The sequence below is a fragment of the Somniosus microcephalus genome, chromosome 1 (genome assembly GCF_052327205.1).
Source record: "Somniosus microcephalus isolate GS21.2 chromosome 1, FLI_Smic_1.0, whole genome shotgun sequence".
NCBI lineage: Eukaryota > Metazoa > Chordata > Chondrichthyes > Squaliformes > Somniosidae > Somniosus > Somniosus microcephalus.
In genome coordinates, this window is record NC_140987.1 from 399,907,776 (window position 1) to 399,933,952 (window position 26,177).

Sequence of the window (26,177 nt, forward strand, 5' to 3'; positions counted from 1 at the left end):
ACGCTACCCTGCTGTGCAAAAGAACAGCAAAGTGAGGAACTGAGACAGAGACTTCAACTGTTAAAGCTGAAATAGAAATCATACTATGACAAGTCATCCAAAACTCTAAAACCATTGACAAAGGATGATGTTGTCAGGATTGAGGATCCAGATGCATGGAACAGGAAAGCTACAGTTCTTGAGGAAGTAGGACCAAGGTCATACACTGTTAGAACTGAGGAAGGACAGATTCTCAGGAGGAACCGCCGTTCCCTCCTAAAAACACAAGAGACTATTCAAGACCAGATTGATGACAATGCCGCAACTGCATCTTGTCATTCACCGCCAGAACAATCTCATGAAGACACATCAGACTTACCCGTGTTGAGAAGATCCACACGTGAAGTAAAAGAGCCTGATAGACTTAAGTGTAGTCTTATACATACAGCTATACAGATATAGCTGTATGTATAAGACTACACTACCCAGCTATATATTATATTAAGACTACATTACCCATGAGGCTAGGCTACCCAGAAGGCAGCAGTCAAGATGGAAGCCTCTACAAGATGCTGTACAAGTCCACATGTGCTCAATAAAAGTAACTAGCAAAAGCTAGCTGTGTTCATAATAAGAATGTCTAGTTATTAATGAACATAACAGGTATGTCCTGTCCACAAAAAGCAAGACAAAGCCAACCTGGTCAATTACCACATCACATCTCAAAAATTGATTCTTGGAAGCCTAATAAAAGTATAGAAATTATTTGTGATATTAACCTAATAAAAGTATAGAAATTATTTGTGATATTAGCCTAATAAAAGTACAGAAATAATTAGTTATGATATTAGCATACACTTAATATCCTTGTATGATACTCATGTCTGTTATCTTAATGGAGCCTAGTTAAAGTATTAACAACGCCCATAAAATAGCAGAAGAATCTTATAAACACAGGATGGTATCACAAATAGAAACCTCTTGGCTTAGTCTAATTAAATAAATTAGGGCAACAGCTCAATCTCTTTTCCATTTCAATGGTTTCTGTTGACTTGTTTATCTACCTGCATTTCAGTCAACTGTACATGAAACTTAAGAGCTGATTCAACGATTCTCTGCTCACAAAGCTCCCCTTCACATTCAGGTAGCACATGGGAGGAGTAAGCCCAAATACTCAATTCACGGGGTGCAGATTCAATGAGCTGCAAACAATAATTTTTGAAAGCCTTGTACAGTGCGTGTGGGAGTCTCGTGAGGCCTCTTAATTTTAGGCAATTCTACATAAATTGGTCGTACATTGAAATCTTTTTTTACTCAGTGTCTTTCGCAGCAATTGCCTCTATAAAATAGGTGCTGTTTGGATTACCTTCTCTGGTCTTTCGGAATTACGATTCTTAAAGTGTGATTAACACTTTGGTATACAAGTTCTCTTTTTTTCTGCTTTTCATAACTGTACCTGCATTATCTTTGGTGCATTATTTTCTTGCAGCTTCATTTTTACTGTCAAGAATCCTTTTACAGATACATTTTTGCACAGCACTTTTACTGGCAGTCACTGGTTCATTAGCAATATTCAACATGAAGATCATGAGAGACAGCCTGAGACAAGAAATGGTTCCGAGTGATGCACATCCAGGATGTTAATCATTGATTGACAGGACTTTTACTTAGCTCTCTAAACATGCACCTTCATGAAGAATTCTATGGTCTTGAGCACAATCTAGTGGCCCCGAAATAACATGCTCTGCCTAATCATCAGCACTGATTCTACCATTATAAATGCGTCTCAACTCATCATTTGGCACACTAATATATGTCTTCTGAAAATAAATCTCCATACTACATTCAAAAATGGTGCAGATTATTCCACTATTACTAGGCTGACTAACTAACAGACCAAATAACACACCATATAACTGACAGACTAATTAATAAAACAGACCAACAGAGTAGCTGACAGACTGACTGAATAACAGACAGACCGACTGACAGACTAACTGAAATGCCAAATTAAAGACCAACTAACCAAATGATAGACAGAATGACAGAGCAACCAATTGGCAGTCAGACTAAGTGACAGACAGACCAAACGAATAATTGACCAACTAAGTGGCAAATAGACCTACCCACTAACCAACCGAATGACAGACGGATGCCCAACCAAAAGGCAGACATGCTGCATGACAGACGAAACAACTGACTGGCTGACTAAAAGGCCAAATGACTGATCAAGCGACTGACAGACTACTTGATGAAATGAATGGCAGACTGAATGAAACACCAACTGAATAATATAATGACTAAATGAGCAAACGACCAAATGCCAGACCAACTAGCAGATTGAATGACATATCGAAAGATGGAGCAAAACACCAACAAAATACCAGATAGAACGAATGACAGAACAACGCTGTTGTAGTCAATAGTAAAACATCAAAAGAATGACTGACAAAAGGCAGATCGACCAGTCCACTAACTGACAGATGAAGCAAATGACAGACAGTCAGATGATGGACACAACTGAATGAAACGCCGACCAATGAAATGCTTCCTAGGTTGACTGAATGAGTGATGGGATAATAGATTGAATGAGTGATGGGATAATAGATTGAATGTGATGGGTGAACAGTTCAAATGAATGACTAAGAGATGTCCTCCATCAGCCTCCGCACTGAGCGACTCCTCATCCTCTGTGATTTCAATCTCCATCTTGATGCACCTTGCCCTTTCCTCTCTGATTTCATTGACCTCCAGTCCTCCCTGCACCTCTTCCTCTTCTACTCATACAAACTTTTTTACCCATATTCACAGCCATCCCTTCTACCTTACATCTCATGTGGCCTCTCTACTCCCATGGTCTCGATCACAGACAAGGCCACCTCCAACTACTTCCTTGTATCTCTCACCATCCACATTGCCCTAAACCCTTCCAACCCCACATTCTTCTGTGTCCGCCATGAAAACTTCTGCTCCAAGTCACTTACAATTGCACTTTCAAGCTGTCAATTGCATAGCGTTTGGCTTTCCATTCTCCACAATACTTCTGCAACTCTCGCTCTGTCAACCACTCTCTCGCTTCCACTTTTAATATCCTTGTACCAGCAGAATCTTTACTATCTGTCACTCAATTGGTTTAGATGGCTGGACCACATCAAACACAATCAGGCCTTGCTCTCCTCTGCCAAAACTGCTCACTACTCCAGGATCATCTTGGAGAGCAAAGATAACCCTGGCTTCTTTTCTCCATTACCAGCTAATTCCTTAAACACCTCCCCTTCACCGCTACACTCAGCTTCAACAATGTGCAAAGAGTTCATTAACTTGTTTGGCACCATCCATTCAGCTGTCTCTGCTGCATCACCCCCTTCCCCTTGAATACCAGGCCAAACTACCCAAGGCTCCCCCTGAACCTGTGTCATTGTCTAGTTTCTCATGTTCTTCCCACATTTGCTGCCCAAGCTCACCTTGTTCATTAGACCACCCAACTTCCCTTCCTGGTCCCTGTGCTAGCTGACATTGTAAATGGTTCCCGCTCCTCAGATGCTGTCCCTCTACCTTGCAAAACCACCATCCTCACCCCCCTCATCCTCCTCTCTGCAGTCTTTTACATAGTCCACCATACCATCTTCCTCCAATGTCTCTCCTCTGTTGTCCAGCTCAATGGGACTGCTGTCACTGGTTCCACTCTTAACTATTAAATCGTAGCCAAAGCATCCCCAGCAATGGATTCTCTTCTCAACCCTGCACTCCAAAGTCCCCCAAGGATCTATCGTTAGTCCTTCCTCATCTACACCCTCTTCCTTGGTGACATCATCCGAAGACACTGACAGCAGGTCTATCTCTCCAACACCCTTTCACAATCTCTGTGTTACATCCAGTCTTCAATCAGCTGCATATTTCTCTAGTTAAACATTGGGACGAGTGAAGCCATTGATTTTGACCTCTGCTACAAACTCCGTAACCTTGCCACCGATTTCATCCCCCTCCCTGACCACTGTCTCAGACTGAACCAGACTTGTTGCAATGTTGGTGTCCTCTCTGACCCCAAATTGAGCTTCCAACTCCATATCCTCTCCATCAAAAAGACCACTTCTAACTGCATAACATCTGCAGCCTCCACTCCTGCATCAGCCCATCTGCCACTCAAAACACTTATCTATGCCTTTGTCATCTTCAGACCCAACTGTTCCAATGCTCTCCTGGTCAGTCTTCCATTCTCCAAACTCTGTGAACTTCAGATTATCCAAAACTCCGCTACCCGTATCCTATCCTGCACCAAGTCCCACTCACCCATCACTGTTGTCCTCGGTGGCCTAGATTGGCTCCCGGTAGCAAGTGTTTCCAATTTAAAATGTTCATCCTTGTTAAATTCCTTCATGGCCTAGATCCTTCCTGTAGTGTATGTACCTTTAAGAGAGAACTACTTTTACAGCTCCTGTATACTGTAGTACCGGCAGTGACCACACCTGTATATAAGCCTTGAGCATGCCTCTGTACTGTCAGTCTTGAGACTACCCTACACCAGTAAACACCTGTTGATTGTTAAGTTACAGCCTCCGTGTAGTTATTGGAAAACATCATACTTTAAGAATCACGGATTCAACAGTGGCGACGAGGTCAATTCGAATCTACCTGCAACTCTGCATTTCCCTTCAAGGATTCGCTCCGGGAGGGCGGTGGAAGAAAGTCGAGGCCAGAAGCAAGGGCGTCAACCACGAGCAACCGCCCAGTCATCCGGCAGAGAGTGAACATCGCAGGGGAGGCTGTTTAGAGACGGGCTTGGTTCCCCAGCCACGACGATCCAGCAACAGACTGGCAACAGGTACAGCGCAGACCCTTCCCGGACAGCGGCGGCTGGAGCCGACCAACGGCAGAGAAAAAAAACGAGCAGCGTCGACGGGGTAAGAGAGAGGGTGAAGCGCACAGGGCGCAGCCGGGGGTTGAAAACCGAGCGGCGTCGAGGAAAAACAAAACAGAGAGAGAGAGGGTAAAGCAGCAGCCGGGTTCAGGACTGAGCGACGGCAACGGGAAAGGCGCACAGGAGAACGCGCAGAGCACAGCCAGGGCTCAAGGGCTGAACCGCGTCCGCAGGGAGAAGAAGGGAGAGCACGGGAGACGCCATTGAGCCGCGGAGAAGAAGGGAGAGCGCGGGAGATGCCATTTTAGAAGCCGCAGCGGAGAAGAAGGGTGAGCGCGGGAAGAAAGGAAAGCACGGGAGACGCCATTTTGTGCCAGCGGAGAAGGGAGAGCGCGGGAGACGCCATTTTAGACAGTTAAATCACACTCAGGGATGCCGAAGAGTGGCAGTATCACTGCGTTCGACAATGAAGTCGAAGATTAGGCGACATATGTGGAACGCATTGAGGTGTACTGCAGGACGAATGAAGTGCCAGATGCTAAGAAAGCACTGGTTTTGTTAAATTCCATGGGTGCAAAAACTTATGGCTTACTGCGAAACCTAATAACCCCAGAGAAGCCAGTGGATAAGAATTTCGAAAACATAGTGGAAATCCTACAGGACCACTTAAACCCCACACCGCTGCTGATAGCAGAAAGATTTAAGTTCCACAAAAGGAACCAGCATAAAGACGAAAGTAATGCTGAGTACTTAACGGAACTGCGCAAGCTATTGAAACACTGCCAGTTTGGAGTGGGACTAGCAGATATGTTAAGTGACAAGTTTGTGTGTGGGCTTCAAAGTGAAGGAACCCAGAAACGGCTTCTATCAGAAAAGGATCTTACGCTGGACAAGGCTTTCAGCATGGCAGTATCACACGAAACAGCCGCACGGGGCGCTGCAGAGATACAACGGAGACCGCAAGAATATGGCACCAATGAAATGTCATATGGAGCAGGGAAGTGTTATCGCTGCGGCAGAACAACACACAACCAGAAGGATTGTTGGTTCAAGGACCAAGTGTGTAGGCAGTGTGGAAAAGCAGGACACATAGCAAGAGTCTGCAGGTCAGGGAAGAAAACCAGCAGCAAGAAATCTCCACAGGAGAAGTACAAAAAGGTACATAAGGTGATGGACAGTAGTTCAGACGAACAGAAAAGTGATACAGACTCTGGAAGCAAGGAGCTGGGTTGTCTGAAACTACATAAGGTAATCAAAATGGAGGATCACCAGACTATCTGGGTCACACTCAAGATAGACGGAGTCCAAGTGAAAAAGGAATTGGACACTGGATCAGCCCTAACAGTCATAAACCAAAGGGACTACAAGCGGCTATTTTCACATATACCCTTGAAAGCTACAGAGATTGTCTTGAAGACGTACACGGGGCAAAAAGTCTACCCCAAAGGAAAAATAAGGGTGAAAGTGATATACAAAGGCCAGGAAATACCTAAAATGGACCTATATGTATTGCCAGATGGAGGACCACCACTACTAAGATGTGAATGGATCCGGAAGATACAATTAGATTGGCATTCCATACAGGCACTGAAGGTTGAGGCCAAAAAGGATGACGACGTCACACCTGGACGACTGTCAAAAATGCTAACTGACGCACAAGAAGTGTTCCAGGGGGGACTCGGAACACTAAAAGACATAACAGCAACGATTAAAATAGAGGAAAATGCAAGCCCAAAGTTTTTTAAGGCCAGACCGGTGCCTTATGCGATCCGAGCAGCCGTCGAAGCAGAGCTGGAAGGGTTGGAACGTTCAGGAGTACTGTCCAAAGTAGACTGGAGTGAGTGGGCTACACCCATCGTTCCTGTAATGAAGAGGTCGTTGAGTAATACGCCTGGGGAACCAAAGAAGGTCCGCATCTGTGGGGATTTTAAGGTGACAGTGAACCCAGTCCTTCACACGGTACAATATCCGCTTCCACGGATTGAGGATATTTTCGCCTCGCTATCTGGAGGTAAACGCTTCACCAAAATTGATCTGGCCCAGGCGTACTTGCAAATGGAGGTAGAAGAAGCCTCGAAACAATACCTCATGATCAACACTCATAAAGGTCTCTACCAATACAACCGGCTGGTGTTCGGGGTAGCATTGGCTCCGGCTATTTGGCAAAGGGCAATGGATCAAGTCCTGCAAGGGATTCCAGGGACCCAGTGTTATTTGAACGACATCCTGGTCACGGGCGAAAATGACAGTGATCACCTCGCCAACCTGGAGAAGGTGCTCACTAGATTAAAGGAATATGGGCTACGAGCTAATCGCCACAAGTGCGAGTTTTTCCAGAAGCAGATCGTGTATTGTGGCCACGTTATTGATGAAGAGGGGTTACATAAGTCCCCTGAAAAGATTGAGGCAGTAGTCAAGGCTCCAGCACCGGAAAATGTGTCACAACTGAGGTCGTTCCTCGGGCTGGTGAACTACTACCATAAGTTCTTACCAAACGTGTCTACAGTATTACACCCACTGAACACCCTACTGCAAACGGGGGTACTATGGAAGTGGAATGACGAATGTAAACGAGCTTTCCAGAAGTGCAAAGAATTGATCACATCAAAAGAGGTGTTGGCCCATTTCAACCCAGCACTACCAATTCGGTTGGCATGTGATGCATCACCCTATGGTATTGGAGCGGTGCTGTCGCACAAATTCCCAGACGGGTTGGAGAGGCCAGTAGCCTTTGCGTCTCGGTCACTAACCTCAGCCGAGCGCAACTACGCCCAGATCGACAGGGAGGCCCTCAACCTAGTATGGGGAGTAAAAAAATTCAACCACTATCTGCATGGGCAGAAGTTCACCTTGCTGACTGACCACCAACCACTTGTCTCCATCTTTAATCCAAAGAAGGGCGTTCCGGTGATGACTGCACAACGGTTACAAAGATGGTCCCTTTTTCTAGGGGCGAACCAATATGAAATAGAATATAAAGGCACGAAACAGCATGGAAACGCTGATGGGCTATCATGCTTGCCACTGCCTACTGTGGAGGAAGCACCAGCAGTGGACCCTATCGAGATATTTTATTCGTCAATAATTGAACGATTGCCAGTAACTAACGCGGATATAGAGAAGGAGACCCGCAATGATCCGACACTGTCTCGGGTATATGATTTGACGGTGAGGGGATGGCCAACACATGGCGACTCACTGTTGCCAGCATTCTCATCCAGAAGAGAACAGCTGTCAGTATGCCAGGGGACAGTGATGTGTGGATCCCGAGTGGTAATTCCACCCAAGTTAAGGGAGAGAGTGCTCAATGAGCTTCACGAAGGTCAGCTGGGAGGGGTGAAAATGAAAAGCCTTGCTAGGGCTTATGTGTGGTGGCCGGGGATTGATCAACAAATCGAGGACCTAACCAAGAGCTGCTCAGGATGCCAGAAGGTCCAAAACGCACCACCACATACCCCTCTACACCCATGGGAGTGGCCGTCCTCTCCATGGCAATGGGTGCATATTGATTTTGCTGATCCATTCATGGACTCAATGTTCTTAATAGCAGTGGATGCGCACTCGAAATGGCCTGAGGTGATAAAAATGTCCTCAACCACTATAGAGAAAACGATTGCAGTCCTACGGACCATATTTGCCAGGAACGGCTTGCCAGAGCAGATTTGCTCTGATAATGGACCACAGTTTGTGTCCGAAGAGTTTCGGAAATTTATGAGAAGGAATGGGGTAAGGCATTACACATCCGCCCCGTATCATCCAGCCACAAATGGATTGGCTGAGAGGTTCGTACAAACCTTTAAAAAGGCGATCAAGGCCATGTGCGATGATGAAATTCCACCACAGCATAAGGTGGACAATTTCCTGTTAGCCTACAGAAATGCGACACATGCAGTTACCAACCAGACCCCGGCCATGATGTTCTTTAACCGAAGGTTGAGATCTCGTCTGGATTTGCTCAGACCAAATGTGCGAAGAAATGTTGAGGATAAACAATTCCAGCACATCAATGAGAAGCCGACAAGGAGCTTCAATGTAGGACAACCAGTCTTGGCCCGTGACTACCGAACAGAGAAATGGCAACCCGGAACGATATGCAAACGGCAGGGGCCATTAATGTACACAGTGGATGTCGGGGAGAACATTGTGAGACGCTACGTCAACCAGATCTTAGCGTCACAGGAACGAGTCAACCCCATGTCTCGCGTACCTGGGGATGAACCCGACATACTGGTAGCATCTACCTCAGAAACAGTAGCAGTGGAAACTGATGAACTAACCGACGAAAGGGGGCCAGAATCGCCTCCGCACCAAGAACAAGAACCTCAGGAAAGGCGCTATCCAGAAAGGATCAGGAAGCCGCCCCAAAGACTGAATCTATAAATGGACTATTTCTGTTTAATGTGCATGTTAAAGTGTTAATTGTTATTTGAATATTATGGGTACTGCTAATCTAAAAGGGGAGGAATTGTAGTGTATGTACCTTTAAGAGAGAACTACTTTTACAGCTCCTGTATACTGTAGTACCAGCAGTGACCACACCTGTATATAAGCCTTGAGCATGCCTCTGTACTGTCAGTCTTGAGACTACCCTACTCCAGTAAACACCTGTTGATTAAGTTACAGCCTCCGTGTAGTTATTGGAAAATATCATACTTTAAGAATCACGGATTCAACACTTCCTATCTCTGTAATCACCTCCAGCTCTTCAACGCCCTCCTCCCAGGCTTCTCTGTTCCTCCGGCTTTGACTTTTTGCGCATTTCCGCACCACCATTGACAACTGTGCCTTCAACCATCTAGGAGACACACTCCAATTCACTCCTATAATTCCTCTGTAACATTGCCCATCTCTGCCCCTGCCTCAGCTCATCTGCTGCTGAAACCCTCATCCATTCCTTTGTTATCTCTAGACTCAACTATTCCAGTTCTCTCCTGGCCAGCCTCCCACTTTGCACCCTCCGTAAACTTGAGCTCATTTAAAACTCTGCTGCCCATATCCTAACTCGCACCAAGTCCCGTTCGCCCATCACCCCTGTGCTCGTTGATCTACATTGGCTCACGGTCCACCAAAGCCTCATTCTTGTTTTCAAATCCCTCCATGGCCTCACCCCTCCCTATTTCTGTAACCTCCTCCAGCCCTACAACCCACTGAGATCTCTGCGCTCCTCCAATTCTGGCCTGTTGCGCATTCCCGATGATCTTCGCTCCACCATTGGTGGCTGTGCCTTTAGCTGCCAAGACCCAAAGCTCTGGAATTCCCTCCCTAAACCTCTCCGCCTCTCTACCTCTCTTTCCTCCTTTAAGACACTCATTAAAAACTACCTCTTTGAACAAGCTAATATCCCCTTATGTGGCTTGGTGTCAAATTTTGTTTGCTAATGCTCCTGTGAAGCACCTAGGGACGTTTTACTATGTTAAAGGCGCTATATAAATACAAGTTGTTATTGTTGCCTCCTTTAAGGTCCTTCTTAAAATCACCTCTGGCCAAGCATTTGGTTGCTTCTCAATAACTCCTTTGGCTCAACATTCATGTCTGTCTGATTACGCCTCTGTGAAGTGCCTTCGGCAATAAATATTGTTGTTGTGAACAGATCGAATGAGTTTCTAATTTTCGGACGACCAACTTGAATTTTCAGGCCGCTCTCTGTGGCCAGCAGGAACACACCTCCCACCACCATGCAACTCCGGCAAGATGTCTGTGCGCCTGCGCCGACTTTGTCTGCTCAACTCCCAGAACCGGTCACAACGGCTGCTTTATTGCGCAAGCGCACCACTTGCGTGGGCCGCACTACATTCCCCAGTGGGCAGGGCGCGCGGGCCCCGGATGAGGCTTGTTCCGGACAGTTTGAGGTAAGTGGACGTTGGGCTCGGCTCCTGCCCAGGCCTTGGAGTGGGGAGGGCGCAGCTGGCCGGCGATCTGCGCTCTTTCACTTGCTGAAGTTCGTTTCCTGGATCGTGTCTGACCCACAAATGGAGCGAAGTCAGTGAGAGCGCGTCGGTTCCGGGAACGGGACAGGGAGGGAGAAGTCGAAAGAAAGTTTCCAGTGAAAGAAAAGAAGGATGGTCAGAGGTGGAGTAGGAGGAGGCGAGCTGTGGTAGGACAAGGGTGGGGGAGAAGGGAGGGGTGGGACAAGGGTGGGGGAGAAGGGAGGGGTGGGACAAGGGTGGGGGAGAAGGGAGGGGTGGGACAAGGGTGGGGGGGAGGGGTGGGACGAGGGAGTGGGTGGGAGAAGGGGGGGGGGGTGGGGGGGGGGTGGGGGGGGGAGGGGGTGGGACAAGGGAGAAGGGAGGGGGTGGGACAAGGGAGAAGGGAGGGGGTGGGACAAGGGAGAAGGGAGGGGGTGGGACAAGGGAGAAGGGAGGGGGTGGGACAAGGGAGAAGGGAGGGGGTGGGACAAGGGAGGGGGTGGGACAAGGGAGGGGTGGGGGGAGAAGGGAGGGGGTGGGACAAGGGAGGGGTGGGGGGAGAAGGGAGGGGGTGGGACAAGGGAGGGGTGGGGGGAGAAGGGAGGGGGTGGGACAAGGGAGAAGGGGGGTGGAGGGAGGGGGTGGGACAAGGGAGGGGGTGGGACAAGGGAGGGGTGGGGGGAGAAGGGAGGGGGTGGGACAAGGGAGGGGTGGGGGGAGAAGGGAGGGGGTGGGGGGAGAAGGGAGGGGGTGGGACAAGGGAGGGGTGGGGGTGGGAGAAGGGAGGGGGTGGGACAAGGGAGGGGTGGGGGTGGGAGAAGGGAGGGGGTGGGACAAGGGAGGGGTGGGGGTGGGAGAAGGGAGGGGGTGGGACAAGGGAGGGGTGGGGGTGGGAGAAGGGAGGGGGTGGGACAAGGGAGGGGTGGGGGTGGGAGAAGGGAGGGGGTGGGACAAGGGAGGGGTGGGGGTGGGAGAAGGGAGGGGGTGGGACAAGGGAGGGGTGGGGGTGGGAGAAGGGAGGGGGTGGGACAAGGGAGGGGTGGGGGTGGGAGAAGGGAGGGGGTGGGACAAGGGAGGGGTGGGGGTGGGAGAAGGGAGGGGGTGGGACAAGGGAGGGGTGGGGGTGGGAGAAGGGAGGGGGTGGGACAAGGGAGGGGTGGGGGTGGGAGAAGGGAGGGGGTGGGACAAGGGAGGGGTGGGGGTGGGAGAAGGGAGGGGGTGGGACAAGGGAGGGGTGGGGGTGGGAGAAGGGAGGGGGTGGGACAAGGGAGGGGTGGGGGTGGGAGAAGGGAGGGGGTGGGACAAGGGAGGGGTGGGGGTGGGAGAAGGGAGGGGGTGGGACAAGGGAGGGGTGGGGGTGGGAGAAGGGAGGGGGTGGGACAAGGGAGGGGTGGGGGTGGGAGAAGGGAGGGGGTGGGACAAGGGAGGTGTGGGGGTGGGACAAGGGAGGGGGTGGGACAAGGGAGGGGTGGGGGTGGGACAAGGGAGGGGGTGGGACAAGGGAGGGGTGGGGGGACAAGGGAGGGGGTGGGACAAGGGAGGGGTGGGGGTGGGAGAAGGGAGGGGGTGGGACAAGGGAGGGGGTGGGACAAGGGAGGGGTGGGGGGACAAGGGAGGGGGTGGGACAAGGGAGGGGTGGGACAAGGGAGGGGGTGGGACAAGGGAGGGGGTGGGACAAGGGAGGGGGTGGGACAAGGGAGGGGGTGGGACAAGGGAGGGGTGGGGGGACAAGGGAGGGGGTGGGACAAGGGAGGGGTGGGACAAGGGAGGGGGTGGGACAAGGGAGGGGGTGGGACAAGGGAGGGGGTGGGACAAGGGAGGGGAGGGGGTGGGACAAGGGAGGGGAGGGGGTGGGACAAGGGAGGGGAGGGGGTGGGACAAGGGAGGGGAGGGGGTGGGACAAGGGAGGGGTGGGGGTGGGACAAGGGAGGGGGTGGGACAAGGGAGGGGGTGGGGGGAGAAGGGAGGGGGTGGGACAAGGGAGGGGTGGGGGGAGAAGGGAGGGGGTGGGACAAGGGAGGGGTGGGGGGAGAAGGGAGGGGGTGGGACAAGGGAGGGGTGGGGGGAGAAGGGAGGGGGTGGGACAAGGGAGGGGTGGGGGGACAAGGGAGGGGGTGGGACAAGGGAGGGGGTGGGACAAGGGAGGGGTGGGGGGAGAAGGGAGGAGGTGGGACAAGGGAGGGGTGGGGGGAGAAGGGAGGGGGTGGGACAAGGGAGGGGTGGGGGGAGAAGGGAGGGGGTGGGACAAGGGAGGGGTGGGGGGAGAAGGGAGGGGGTGGGACAAGGGAGGGGTGGGGGGAGAAGGGAGGGGGTGGGACAAGGGAGGGGAGGGGGGAGGGGGTGGGACAAGGGAGGGGAGGGGGGAGGGGGTGGGACAAGGGAGGGGTGGGGGGACGGGGGAGGGGGTGGGACAAGGGAGGGGAGGGGGGACGGGGGAGGGGGTGGGACAAGGGAGGGGAGGGGGGACGGGGGAGGGGGTGGGACAAGGGAGGGGGGACGGGGGAGGGGGTGGGACAAGGGAGGGGAGGGGGGACGGGGGAGATGGTGGGACAAGGGAGGGGTGGGGGGAGGGGGGACAAGGGAGGGGTGGGGGAAGGGGGGACAAGGGACGGGTGGGAGAAGGGAGGGGTGGGGGAGAAGGGAAGGGGGGAGAAGGGAGGGGTGGGACAAGGGTGGGGGAGAAGGGCGGGGTGGGGGAGAAGGGTGGGGTGGGAGAAGGGGGGGTGGGGGAGAAGGGGGGGGTGGGACAAGGGTGGGGGAGAAGGGGGGGTGGGACAAGGGTGGGGGAGAAGGGGGGGTGGGACAAGGGTGGGGGAGAAGAGGGTGGGGGAGAAGGAGGGGTGGGGTGGGAGAAGGGGGGGTGGGGGAGAAGGAGGGGGTGGGACAAGGGTGGGGGAGAAGGGGGGGTTGGGACAAGGGTGGGGGAGAAGGGGGGGTTGGGACAAGGGTGGGGGAGAAGGGGGGGTGGGACAAGGGTGGGGGAGAAGGGGGGGTTGGGACAAGGGTGGGGGAGAAGGGGGGGTTGGGACAAGGGTGGGGGAGAAGGGGGGGGTGGGACAAGGGGGGGGTGGGACAAGGGTGGGGGAGAAGGGGGGGGTGGGACAAGGGTGGGGGAGAAGGGGGGGGTGGGACAAGGGTGGGGGAGAAGGGGGGGGTGGGACAAGGGTGGGGGAGAAGGGGGGGGTGGGACAAGGGTGGGGGAGAAGGGGGGGTGGGACGAGGGTGGGGGAGAAGGGGGGGGTGGGACGAGGGTGGGGGAGAAGGGGGGGGTGGGACGAGGGTGGGGGAGAAGGGGGGGGTGGGACGAGGGTGGGGGAGAAGGGGGGGTGGGACGAGGGTGGGGGAGAAGGGGGGGTGGGACCAAGGGGGGGGTGGGACCAAGGGAGGGGTGGGACAAAGGGAGGGACAAAGGGAGGGGTGGGGGGGAAGGGAGGGGTGGGACAAGGGTGGGTGGGGGGGGAAGGGAGGGGTGGGACAAGGGTGGGTGGGGGAGAAGGGGGGGTGGGACAAGGGTGGGGGAGAAGGGGGGGGTGGGACGAGGGTGGGGGAGAAGGGGGGGTGGGACGAGGGTGGGGGAGAAGGGGGGGTGGGACCAAGGGGGGGGTGGGACAAAGGGAGGGACAAAGGGAGGGGTGGGACCAAGGGAGGGGTGGGACAAAGGGAGGGGTGGGGGGGAAGGGAGGGGTGGGACAAGGGTGGGTGGGGGGGGGAAGGGAGGGGTGGGACAAGGGTGGGGGGGGAAGGGAGGGGTGGGACAAGGGTGGGGGGGAAGGGAGGGGTGGGACAAGGGTGGGGGGGGAAGGGAGGGGTGGGACAAGGGTGGGGGGGGAAGGGAGGGGTGGGACAAGGGTGGGGGGGGAAGGGAGGGGTGGGACAAGGGTGGGGGGGAAGGGAGGGGTGGGACAAGGGTGGGGGGGGAAGGGAGGGGTGGGACAAGGGTGGGGGGGGAAGGGAGGGGTGGGACGAGGGTGGGGGGGAAGGGAGGGGTGGGACAAGGGTGGGGGGGGAAGGGAGGGGTGGGACAAGGGTGGGGGGGAAGGGAGGGGTGGGACAAGGGTGGGGGGGGAAGGGAGGGGTGGGACAAGGGTGGGGGGGGAAGGGAGGGGTGGGACAAGGGTGGGGGGGGAAGGGAGGGGTGGGACAAGGGTGGGTGGGACAAGGGTGGGGGGGAAGGGGGGTGGGACAAGGGTGGGGGGGGGAAGGGGGGTGGGACAAGGGTGGGGGGGGAAGGGAGGGGTGGGACAAGGGTGGGGGGGAAGGGAGGGGTGGGACAAGGGTGGGGGGGAAGGGAGGGGTGGGACAAGGGTGGGGGGGAAGGGAGGGGTGGGACAAGGGTGGGGGGGAAGGGAGGGGTGGGACAAGGGTGGGGGGGAAGGGAGGGGTGGGGGAAGGGTGGGGGGGAAGGGTGGGGGGGAAGGGAGGGGTGGGACAAGGGTGGGGGAGAAGGGAAGGGTGGGACAAGGGTGGGGGAGAAGGGAAGGGTGGGACAAGGGTGGGGGAGAAGGGAAGGGTGGGACAAGGGTGGGGGAGAAGGGGGGTGTGGGGGAAGGGAGGGGTGGGACAAGGGTGGGGGGGAAGGGAAGGGTGGTACAAGGGTGGGGGAGAAGGGGGGTGTGGGACAAGGGTGGGGGAGAAGGGGGGTGGGGGAGAAGGGGGGTGGGACAAGGGTGGGGGAGAAGGGGGCTGGGACAAGGGTGGGGGAGAAGGGAGGGGTGGGGGGGAAGGGAGGGGTGTGACAAGGGAGTGGGAGAAGGGAGGAGTGGGACAAGGGTGGGGGAGAAGGGGGGGTGGGACAAGGCTGGGACAAGGGTGGGGGAGAAGGGGGGGTGGGACAAGGGTGGGGGAGAAGGGGGGGGTGGGACAAGGGTGGGGGAGAAGGGGGGGGTGGGACAAGGGTGGGGGAGAAGGGGGGTGGTGGGACAAGGGTGGGGGAGATGGGGGGGTGGGACAAGGGTGGGGGAGAAGGGGGGGTGGGACAAGGGTGGGGGAGAAGGGGGGGTGGGACAAGGGTGGGGGAGAAGGGGGGGGTGGGACAAGGGTGGGGGAGAAGGGGGGGGTGGGACAAGGGTGGGGGAGAAGGGGGGGGTGGGACAAGGGTGGGGGAGAAGGGGGGGGGTGGGACAAGGGTGGGGGAGAAGGGGGGGTGGGACAAGGGTGGGGGAGAAGGGGGGGGTGGGACAAGGGTGGGGGAGAAGGGGGGGGTGGGACAAGGGTGGGGGAGAAGGGGGGGGTGGGACAAGGGTGGGGGAGAAGGGGGGGGTGGGACAAGGGTGGGGGAGAAGGGGGGTGGTGGGACAAGGGGGGGGGACGGGTGGGGGAGAAGGGGGGGTGTGGGACAAGGGTGGGGGACAAGGGGGGGAGGGACAAGGGGGGGGAGGGACAAGGGTGGGGGACAAGGGGGGGAGGGACAAGGGTGGGGGAGGGGTGGGACGAGGGTGGGGCGGGGGAGGAGGCAGGGGTGGGACGAGGGTGGGGCGGGGGAGGAGGCAGGGGTGGGACGAGGGTGGGTCGGGGGAGGAGGCAGGGGTGGGACGAGGGTGGGGCGGGGGAGGAGGGAGGGGTGGGACGAGTGTGGGGCGGGGGAGGAGGGAGGGGTGGGACGAGGGTGGGGCGGGGGAGGAGGGAGGGGTGGGACGAGGGTGGGGAGGAGGGAGGGGTGGGACGAGGGTGGGGCGGGGGAGGAGGGTGGGGCGGGGGAGGAGGGAGGGGTGGGACGAGGGTGGGGCGGGGGAGGAGGGAGGGGTGGGGCGGGGGAGGAGGGAGGGGTGGGACGAGGGTGGGGCGGGGGAGGAGGCAGGGGTGGGACGAGGGTGGGGCGGGGGAGGAGGGAGGGGTGGGACGAGGGTGGGGCGGAGGGAGGGGTGGGACGAGGGTGGGGCGGGGGAGGAGGGAGGGGTGGGACGAGGGTGGGGCGGGGGAGGAGGGAGGGGTGGGACGAGGGTGGGGCGGGGGAGGAGGGAGGGGTGGGACGAGGGTGGGGCGGGGGAGGAGGGAGGGGTGGGACGAGGGTGGGGCGGGGGAGGAGGGAGGGGTGGGGCGGGGGAGGAGGGAGGGGTGGGACGAGGGTGGGGTGGGGGAGGAGGGAGGGGTGGGGCGGGGAAGGAGGGAGGGGTGGGACGAGGGTGGGGCGGGGGAGGAGGGAGTGGTGGGACGAGGGTGGGAGGAGGGAGGGGTGGGACAAGGGTGGGGCGGGGGAGGAGGGGTGGGACGAGGGTGGGGCGGGGGAGGAGGGAGGGGTGGGACGGGGGAGGAGGGAGGGGTGGGACGGGGGAGGAGGGAGGGGTGGGACGAGGGTGGGGCGGGGGAGGAGGGAGGGGTGGGACGAGGGTGGGGCGGGGGAGGGGGGAGGGGCGGGACGAGGGGCGGGGGAGGAGGGAGGGGCGGGACGAGGGGCGGGGGAGGAGGGAGGGGCGGGGGAGGAGGGAGGGGCGGGGAGGAGGGAGGGGTGGGGCGGGGGAGGAGGGAGGGGTGGGACTAGGGTGGGGTGGGGGAGGGGTGGGGGGAGAGGGGGGGTCAGGAGGGAGGGGAGAGGGGGGGTCAGGAGGGGGGGAGAAGGGGGGGGTCAGGGGGTAGGGAAGAAGGGAGTGAGAAGCGAGGGGAGAGGTGGGGGTGAAGGGTAGGGAGGGAAAGGGCGAGTCGAGGGAGGGGAGAAGGGTGGGCCGGGGGGAGGGAAGAAGGCTTAGGAGTTGGGGAGAGGCGAGGGGAGAAGGGTGGGGAAGGGATAAGGGTGGGGAGGGAAGGGAGAGGGTTGATCGGGAGGGATGGGGAGAAGTGGGGGAGGGGAGAAGGGTGGGGAAGGGAGAAGGGTGGGGAGGGGAGAGGGTTGATGGGGAGGGAGAAGGGGGGGGAGGGGAGAAGGTGGGGTGGGAGGGGAGAAGGGTGGGAAGGGGGGGGAGGGGAGAAGGGTGGGGGGGGAGGGGAGAAGGGTGGGAAGGGGGGGGGAGGTGAGCAGGGTGGGGAGGGGGGAGGTGAGAAGGGTGGGTCGGTGGAGGGGAGTCGTGAAGGGGGGGAGGCGAGTCGTGAAGGGTGGTTTGGGGAGGCAAAGGGTGGTTTGGGGAGGCAAAGGGTGGGTCGGGGGGGCAAAGGGTGGGTCGGGGGGGGGGGAGGCAAAGGGTGGGTCGGGAGTGATGGAGAAGGCTGTGTTGGGAGGGGGGATGGGGATAAGGGATTTGGGGTAGGGAGGGGCAGAATGGGTGGTGTGGCATAGAATGATGGAGGAGGGATCGGAGGAGGATGGAGCGAGTGGGAGAATAGAGTGGAGGAAAAAGTGGGGTGGGAGAATGAAGAGGTGGGGAGGGAGGGGTTGAGGTGACGTGGGAGAAGCAAGGGGGAAGTGGAGGAGGGGAGATGGATGAGGTGGAGGAGCTGAAGAAAGGGGCTTGAGGGGTAGGAGAATGAGGAGGTGGGGGGTGAGGTTAGAGAAGAGATGGGGGTAGGGGAATGTTGGGATAGGATGGGTGGGTGAGGGTTGGGTGTGGGTGGGTGAGGGTTGGGTGTAGATGGGTGGAGGAAAGGGGGCAGTGGCTGGAGTGTGGTGAGAAAGGGGAGGAGGCAGTGAATGTTGCCCTTGCCTTAATTGTGTGGTTATCCTTTTAATTGTAGTTGCAGCTGGTTTTTTTTGTATTCCATCCACTGCCGATGTTTACACCAATCAATAGAGCAGTTCAGGAAACTTTGTGATATCCGGCACCGATGGGACCGAGCTGTTGCCGTCCCATCAAAACTGCCGGACAAACCAGCGCTAATGTTAAAACATACGGAAGCTTTTGAGCTCTGTATCTAGCAACAAACCCTGTTGCTTAGCAACAGCTTCTAAACAGTCGACCGTAGCTTGCAAGCATCTCTGTAGCTAAGCAGCTTTAGCTAGACCTTGCAGAGCCTGACTAGTGGAAAAAAAAGCAACGAAAAGAAAAAAAACTTACTGAACCGACTCCTGAATTTTGCCGGTGGATTGAGCATTCCGGACAGTTAACCTCCGGATAAACTAAAGTTTCCTGTATTACATTTTTTCAGTTATTGATGAGCCTTGGTAGTTTCATTCTACCATTATCTGTTTAGAAGAGAGATTTGAAAAACAGTCCTGGTAGTAATTGGACATAGCAATGCCCCAGCATTGTATTTCACCAGATATTTGAAGCAAGAGGGTAACAGCTGTGCAAGTTCCATTGGGGCTAAGATTAAGTGGTGGAGAAAGGCTAATCACCATACTTCCAGCGCAAAAAAGTTATATCCGCTTGAATTCAGTGGAGATGAGAATTCTCATATTTTACAATATCAAAGGTAAAAGCAACCTATCAGGACTGCACCAGCGAACTTTGTAATTTCAACTTCTGAAGGAAAGGACTCGCCAATGCTTTGGAAGTCTTGCATTTATTTAGTACCTTGCCATGAGTCTCAAACATTTCTGATTTCATATGCATTGAATTTCTTTGCAGTGACTTATTTGGGCAAATGTGGCAGCCATTTTGCAAACAGCAAGATCTTCAGAACAATATGAGATGACCAATCTTTTTGGTGGTGATAATTAAGGGAGGAATGCTAGGCAGGATATGGAAGAATTTCCTGCTCCTCTTCAAATAGCAGTATGGAATTCAACACATCTTAAACATTGGAACAAGCAAGGAGAGCCTCTGGTGCTGTCCTAATGGGTCATTGGTTTTGCTTTTGATAGCTATAGGTTTAAACTTTCTGTCATTGATTCTGTGGAAATGTTCCAACATTCTAATGTTACAAAATGGTTGCATACGCTTGCTGGCTCAACTACCTGCAGCTTTGACTCTACCTAATTGCTTTACAGCAGATCAGGGTGCCACTTTAATGCTTGGATAGGAGCCAGAAACTCTGATGGTTATAGGTTGTAATGAGGTGACTGCTTGATACTGTGAAATGTTTGTTTTAATGTAGGTTAATTTTTTGTGTTGACAGTGTGTGAAGCTTGACCTTCGTGCCATATGAATAATGCAGACTATAAAATGCGTGGTTGTGGGAGATGGTGCAGTTGGGAAGACCTGCCTTCTCATTAGTTACACAACAAATGCTTTTCCTGGAGAATATGTCCCCACTGTATTTGACAACTACAGTGCACAGATGACTGTGGATGGACGAACTGTAAGTCTGAACCTTTGGGATACTGCCGGGCAAGAAGAGTACGACCGTCTCCGCACTCTATCATACCCACAGAGTAATGTTTTCATCATCTGTTTTTCTGTTGCTAGCCCTTCCTCCTATGCCAATGTCCGTCATAAATGGCAACCAGAGGTTTTGCACCACTGTCCAAATGTTCCCATACTTTTGGTTGGTACGAAGAAGGATTTAAGGAATGATTCTGAAACCATAAAAAAGCTGAAGGAGCAAAGCCTTTCCCCGACAACCATGCACCAGGGAGTGACCTTAGCCAAACAGATCAGAGCGGTTAAGTACCTGGAATGTTCAGCACTCAATCAGGACGGGATCCGAGAAGTGTTTGTGGAGGCAGTGAGAGCAGTCCTCTACCCTCATAGGAAAAAGAAAAGCAAAAATTGTGTACTCTTGTAGCCCGAGGATGTGAACATCTCAGTTGCACGTAGATTGGAAGCATACTTTGAAGCCATGGATCAGCTGCGCTTCGGATTGCATTGTGGTGTAATGCAAGGATCTTGCACAAAATAAGTGTATGACTGAAACTGGAAATTGTTGAAATGCTGCTTTATTTGCTGGGTGTTTTTACAGAAACGCAGACCCTCAGTGAGATTTAATCTGATGTAATGGCACTGGACTCTCTAGCTTGCAATTAAATGCCCTGTTGTTCCTGAGCTGGACTGAAAGTTTGTCTTTTAGGAGCCACTTAAGGTCCCCTTTTCTTTAAGAATCTTCTTGATCTGTTGCATTCTTAAATGCTTTATTCACAATTGGCTTTTTGGTGATTTTGGAGACCGTGATTTGGCTGCTTTGCTATTAACATAAACATTTACATGTTTTGATCAGTGTTTTTGTTTCATGAATGGCCACTGCTTTTTCTCCAATGCTCAGGTTTCAGATTGTTAATATTTGCTTTAACAGCTGTTTAATTGTTGGTTAACAGAAGGCAGTGCAGATTTCACACATTGGCACTATCTGAGAACATAAATTGGCACAACCATTGATTTCAATGTGAAATCCTGAACTAATACCTGTTACAGTTTACGCCATTATATTAAATAGTGAAACACAACCCTTGCTAGTGCCCTGTGTTGGGACTATGTCAAAAGATCGTTTTGGCAAAATAGATATATTGCACAGTAGACAACAAAAAAAGCAGCAGTGTTCATCTATAAATTTCTTGACAAATTTAAAATGGGCCAAGTGGAAATCACTGTCAAATGGCTCTTTTGTTTTGCAGCCTATTTATGAAATCTTCGTGTTTTTTAAAAAATTATGAAGCTGGCCTCAATAGCCCCATATACATTGGTACATTAGGGTAAAGTTCACTGGGTTTTGCTGCAATCCTGGTTTTTGTATAAGTCAGGTATTTTGTTCACTTGGTGACCAATTTTGTTTAGAGTACAGCTCCAATCACTAAAAATGAATTGCATGTGTTTGGACAGATGCTCCGTTATCAAATTTTTCCATCTGTTGTATACCAGTCATCATTTTTACATTGCACAACTGCAAGGTCTGACAAGGTACGAATTCAGGCGTCAACTTGGCTAAGTGTGTCAGGTTCAGACTCACTTGCAGGTGTAGAAGTAAATTGCAGATGGTACTGACATGGGATAAAAGGGAAAATGAGAGAAAATTACTGACATTTGCCAATGTACAGCAGATAGCCTGTATGGATTGTCTTGCATCAAGGTCTGAATTGTTTGCATTACATCACACATTTATATCAAATAACAGTCTGTTTGGTAAAGATAATATCTCCATGGCAGAAGTGACAGATCTGGTGCACAACCCTATCAAGTGTTCTTTGACAGGACAATTCAAAATAAACCCAGATCTTGCTTATATTGCCATGGCCCCTACCCACTCCTAATAATGTGTTGACGTTCTTCCTAACTCTATTTTGTCCAGAGCATCCAATCCCAACTCAAACATCAATAAAAACATTTATACACAGGCCTATACTGTAAAACCTTCCCAAGAACAACCATTGTCAAATAAATGCATACTTAAATCTACAACATCTCAATCCAGTAGTTTTTGTGAAACAATGACACTCGGTCCTCTGCCTTTGTGTTGCTATGATGAGATTGTGACTCTCATTGAACTGTTCTGAAGGGAAAAGTTTGTGTCTCAGCTGTGTTCAGTTAGGCCCTCTAACAAAAAAAAACTGAGCTGATGTTGGTAGCCTGTTGGCACCACTGAGTCAGGGTGCACTGAGCAGAAAGGGCAAGTGTGGTTACCGCGCTAACCTGGGCCGGTTACCGACAGTTGGTTGACATCTCAGAACAAGTTAGCTGTCTGGTTTTGCGGGGGAGATATGCATGGTAAACGAGGTAACACGATAGGGGAGTGGGGAAAGGGATCAGATGAACAGTATCACACAGTATTTAACCAATATAAAGCCCTAAAGAGTTGTTTGCTCCTAATGCAATTCAAAATCTAACTTTTTGTAAATACACAAGGTTATCTTTGAAACTTTTTTTTTTCATACTTAAAACCAAAACTCACTTGTGCCACATCCTACTATTGAGGACACTTGTTAATTTGTATTTAATAGAAGGGCCTAGGTTACATTGTGTTCCTGTTTCAGTATGGCCCAGTTCTGCATACCACAATGTCTCTTACATTTGGGAACCAATAAGTGGCCATTGCAATTGTTGTAATTGGTACCGTGGTGGCTGTGAAGCAGGTGTAGAGGAAAATGCTACAGGTTTTTAAGAGTAAGACTGAGGAATATGAAACATCTCTTGTGTTTTGTCTTGTCATTATCATGCTTTTCACTGTGCTGCAACCATGGTGGGCAATGCTAAAACTATGCACTAGAAACCTGAGTTGTGTTTTTAGAATAAACAATTGTTAAATTAGGACTGCAATGTTTTGAAATGATTTACAAAAAATTGTACTGCTGAAATAAAATTCTCATTTGTTTATAATTGAAGTGTGTCTATGTACTTCCTAAACTCTGATTGGGTGACTGGTGTGCCATATTAGAGCAGACTTGCTAGTTTTGGATGTTTTAAGCGTAAAAATATAGGTAACATTTATTTAATTAAGCACAGAAGTATTAGAAAGATTTATCTAGTTACATTTTAATACGATTGTGATTTGATGCTATTTTATATTAAGTCACTGTACATTTTGTTGTCAGCAGCCAGTAGAGATTGTTAGTACTTTTTAAAATGTAGGTCAGCAAAAAGCAATTATGTTGTGCTATTGCTCTTGAACTGTAATTTGACTGAGATGTTTTTCAGCTCTATACACTAAACCTCAGTCTAATGTGGTCACAAATTGATCAGTTACTGTTTCAATCTTAGTCAGACATTTAACTGCAAACTGCAGGTTGATCCTGATGCATCATCTAATCTTCAGTATCTTTGATAACTGAGTGGTTGCTTTCCTGTCTACTTTCTATTGAATTCATACCTGTTGTCTTTAATCTTCCAACTTTTTCATATGGGTCTTTTTGTATTTCCAGTTGAAGGAAAAAACACAGACCATGCCTGTATCAGATTTTCTAAAAACGGGGTCCATTCCCATAAAACTTCTCACTCTGAAGTTTTTCTTTAATGTGGCTGGTGGGTGGTTCGCCTTATTGCTTTTACCCAGTGGGAACAATAATCAAAAGTAAATGCCTAAAAAAAATTATAGTTTTAAATGTTATGCTATGCAAACTTACAAGCTTTCACTTTTATTTCAGGTGAATTTTTTTTTGTAGATGAGTTTCGTTACTTTTAACATTACCTCCTAAACCCGTGATTATAATCCAGGACTCAGTACCTAACAGCATGTGGGAGCACCTTCACCACATGGATTGCAGTGGTTCAAGGAGGTGGCTCACCACCACCTTCTCGGGGGAAATCTAGAGATGGGTAATAAATACCAGAATTAATAAAAATGTGTGGTCAAGATGTTCTGTCTGAACTGCATCTTTAGGTGGTGCTGTTGTTTCATTATGACTGGCATATATTCAAGAAAATTCAATTACCGTTTAAAACCTAAGATCACAATTTAGCCAAAAATGTTAAATAATCGGAAATGAATATTCCAAAAGAAATTGAATGGAATGGATGAATAACGTCTGTTACAGCAATAAGTACAGTAAACCTCAGCCAGAAACCAGTAACAGGAATGCCATAAAAACCATTGCTAGCACATTGGTGGAAAGCGCAATTGAGGAAACAAGTGTCAGACACCAACATCCAACAAAAGACCAGCAAGCACAAGTAGTGCTCGCACCTTAATCGCAAATAATTTGAAGCATCTGGTTACAAATGCAGCTTATGGTGCGCAAGCAGGACTGGGCCAAGAAACTGGCCACAGAAGAACGTGACATGCAGATAAGTGGGTGGGTGGGGTAAGTACCAAGAGACAACCCCTAGTAAGGCAAATTACCCATGCTGATACCTCCTCCTCCCACACACACTTGGGGTAAATAATGACTAGCTGAACCCCCAATACCGAGCCAAGATTTCAACCATCCCCACCCCCATCCATTGAGAAGAATTTTACTTGAAAGTCAACAGCCTCTCTCAAAAGCTTGGACTTGATATTTTTATCCAGAGTTGTGAATCCAAGCTAAATTTGGATTGTGCAGCTGACTGCAGCATACTGAATTTTCCAGGATGTGCCTGTAATATTTGGTCAGCTGTACAAATGGTATTTTTTTTCTTTACTAGAATTTTTTGCCTAGTAACTTTTCTGCAGATTTTTAAAAACTAGGACCAATTTCAAAAAGCTTTACTGAGGTAAAATTTACAAAGAGGCTGTGAGGGAGAGAAGTGACTTCTGATGACACCTGTTGCTGATTTTGTGTTCTATAAACAAAGTATATTAAGGAGGATGGTGAGAGAATATAGAGAGAAAGAGTCTTCATTTAATGTTGCTTCAATTTTCAAAGTTGAATTTTGGAGCCAACTAATTATCTTGTGTTCTGCTAACAGAAAAATTAAGTGTGAGACAGAAATTCTAATTTCCAGCATCAATGCAACAGAGAACGGCAGATATGCAGGGGTTTTTCCTCATTTTAACTTTTTTTTAAAGATGAATTTTGAAAGCAAATAAGGCCTCGAGGGCAGCCGATATGAATGGAGGGAAGGAAGGTAAATGCTTGAGGGAGAGGGGCCTTTGACTTCTCGGCATCTACCTTTGCGGGGTGATGAATGGGAGAGTGGATGGTGGGTTAAAGCAAGAGCCTGGGGAAGATACAGGGCTGAGTGGGTAGTTCAGGGTGAAGGGATTGAGGAGTAACATGCTGGCAGCCAGGAGAATGGACAGAGAAGTTGAAGGGGGAGGGGGTGATGGAAAAATTGAGGGATTGGGAAGGAGTTGCTGAAGGTCATATTTTCCCCACAACTTCCATTTCAAATGCAGCCTGCAACTGTTGGAGGCTCTTTTCGCCATATCCCTCAGCCCTAACCAAGGAGAGAAGAAAATAAAAAGACGGGGAGAAGTAAAAGGAAGAGTTAATGTGAAAGAGAGTGAGAAACTGCAACACAAAGACATCGTAGAGCATAATTCTCCGACTTACCATGTGCAATGTCATGGGAGATTAATTCGTTTTGTAAAAATTTATTGTGGACATTAGCTTTTACATGTGGCCTAGCCTGAGTTATACTTGTTCTTCACCAGCGTGAAGAGGGTTGTCTGTTGCTTCCAATATTGACAGGATTGACGAATGATTATAAACAACCATTGTTCAGGGCTTCACTGATTTTGATCAATCAGAGTGCTCCACAGTTGGAGTGCTGTCTTTAAACAACAACAACTACTTATTTATATTGCGCCTTTAACGTAATAAATCGAATGACATGTTAAAACTGAGGCCCTGTCTATCCTCTCAGGTGGATGTAAATGATCCCATGGCACTCTGCAGAGCAGGGGAGTTTTCCCAGTGTCCTGGTCAACCTTTATCCCTCAGCCAACCACCACAGGAACAAAAGTCGACCATTTTGTCCCTCGACCCTGTTCAGTGAGATCATGGCTGATCTGTGACCTAACTCCATATACCTGTCTTTGCCCTATATACCTTCATACCTTTGGCTAACATAAATCTATCAATCTCAGATTAAAAATTAACAATTGACTCCACATCAACTGCTGTTTGTGGAAGTGTTCCAAACTTCTACCACTCTTTGTGTGTGGAAGTGTTTCTTAACTTCACTCCTGAAAGGCCTGGTTCTAATTTTTAGGTTATGTCCCCTAGTCCAATATTCCCCAACCAGCAGAAGTAGTTCCTCTCTATCAGCAGAAATAGTTCTCTTTAATAGATTGAAAACTTCGATCAAATCACTCCTTAATTGTCTAAATTCCAGGGA

At 51.6% G+C, this 26,177-nt stretch overlaps 1 protein-coding gene across 3 annotated transcripts; it reads left to right on the forward strand.

Moving 5' to 3' along the window:
- Positions 1-10,495: 10,495 nt before the first annotated feature.
- rhogd (ras homolog gene family, member Gd) lies at positions 10,496-22,801 on the forward strand. Of its 3 annotated transcripts, none has more exons than XM_085997975.1 (2): positions 10,496-10,686; positions 19,669-22,801. In XM_085997975.1, the coding sequence occupies exon 2, from the start codon at positions 19,702-19,704 to the stop codon at positions 20,275-20,277; it is 576 nt and encodes a 191-aa protein (XP_085854101.1). In that variant the 5' UTR covers positions 10,496-10,686; positions 19,669-19,701; the 3' UTR covers positions 20,278-22,801. The 3 variants fall into 3 exon arrangements, with proteins under 3 accessions (XP_085854101.1, XP_085854110.1, XP_085854118.1); XM_085997984.1 differs by lacking the exon at positions 10,496-10,686 and adding an exon at positions 10,696-10,816; XM_085997992.1 differs by lacking the exon at positions 10,496-10,686 and adding an exon at positions 10,841-10,931.
- Positions 22,802-26,177: the final 3,376 nt, after the last annotated feature.

Bases quoted from the DNA above. Each gene is read 5' to 3' on its own strand.
- rhogd (XM_085997975.1), top strand. From the start codon at position 19,702: ATGCAGACTATAAAATGCGTGGTTGTGGGAGATGGTGCAGTTGGGAAG.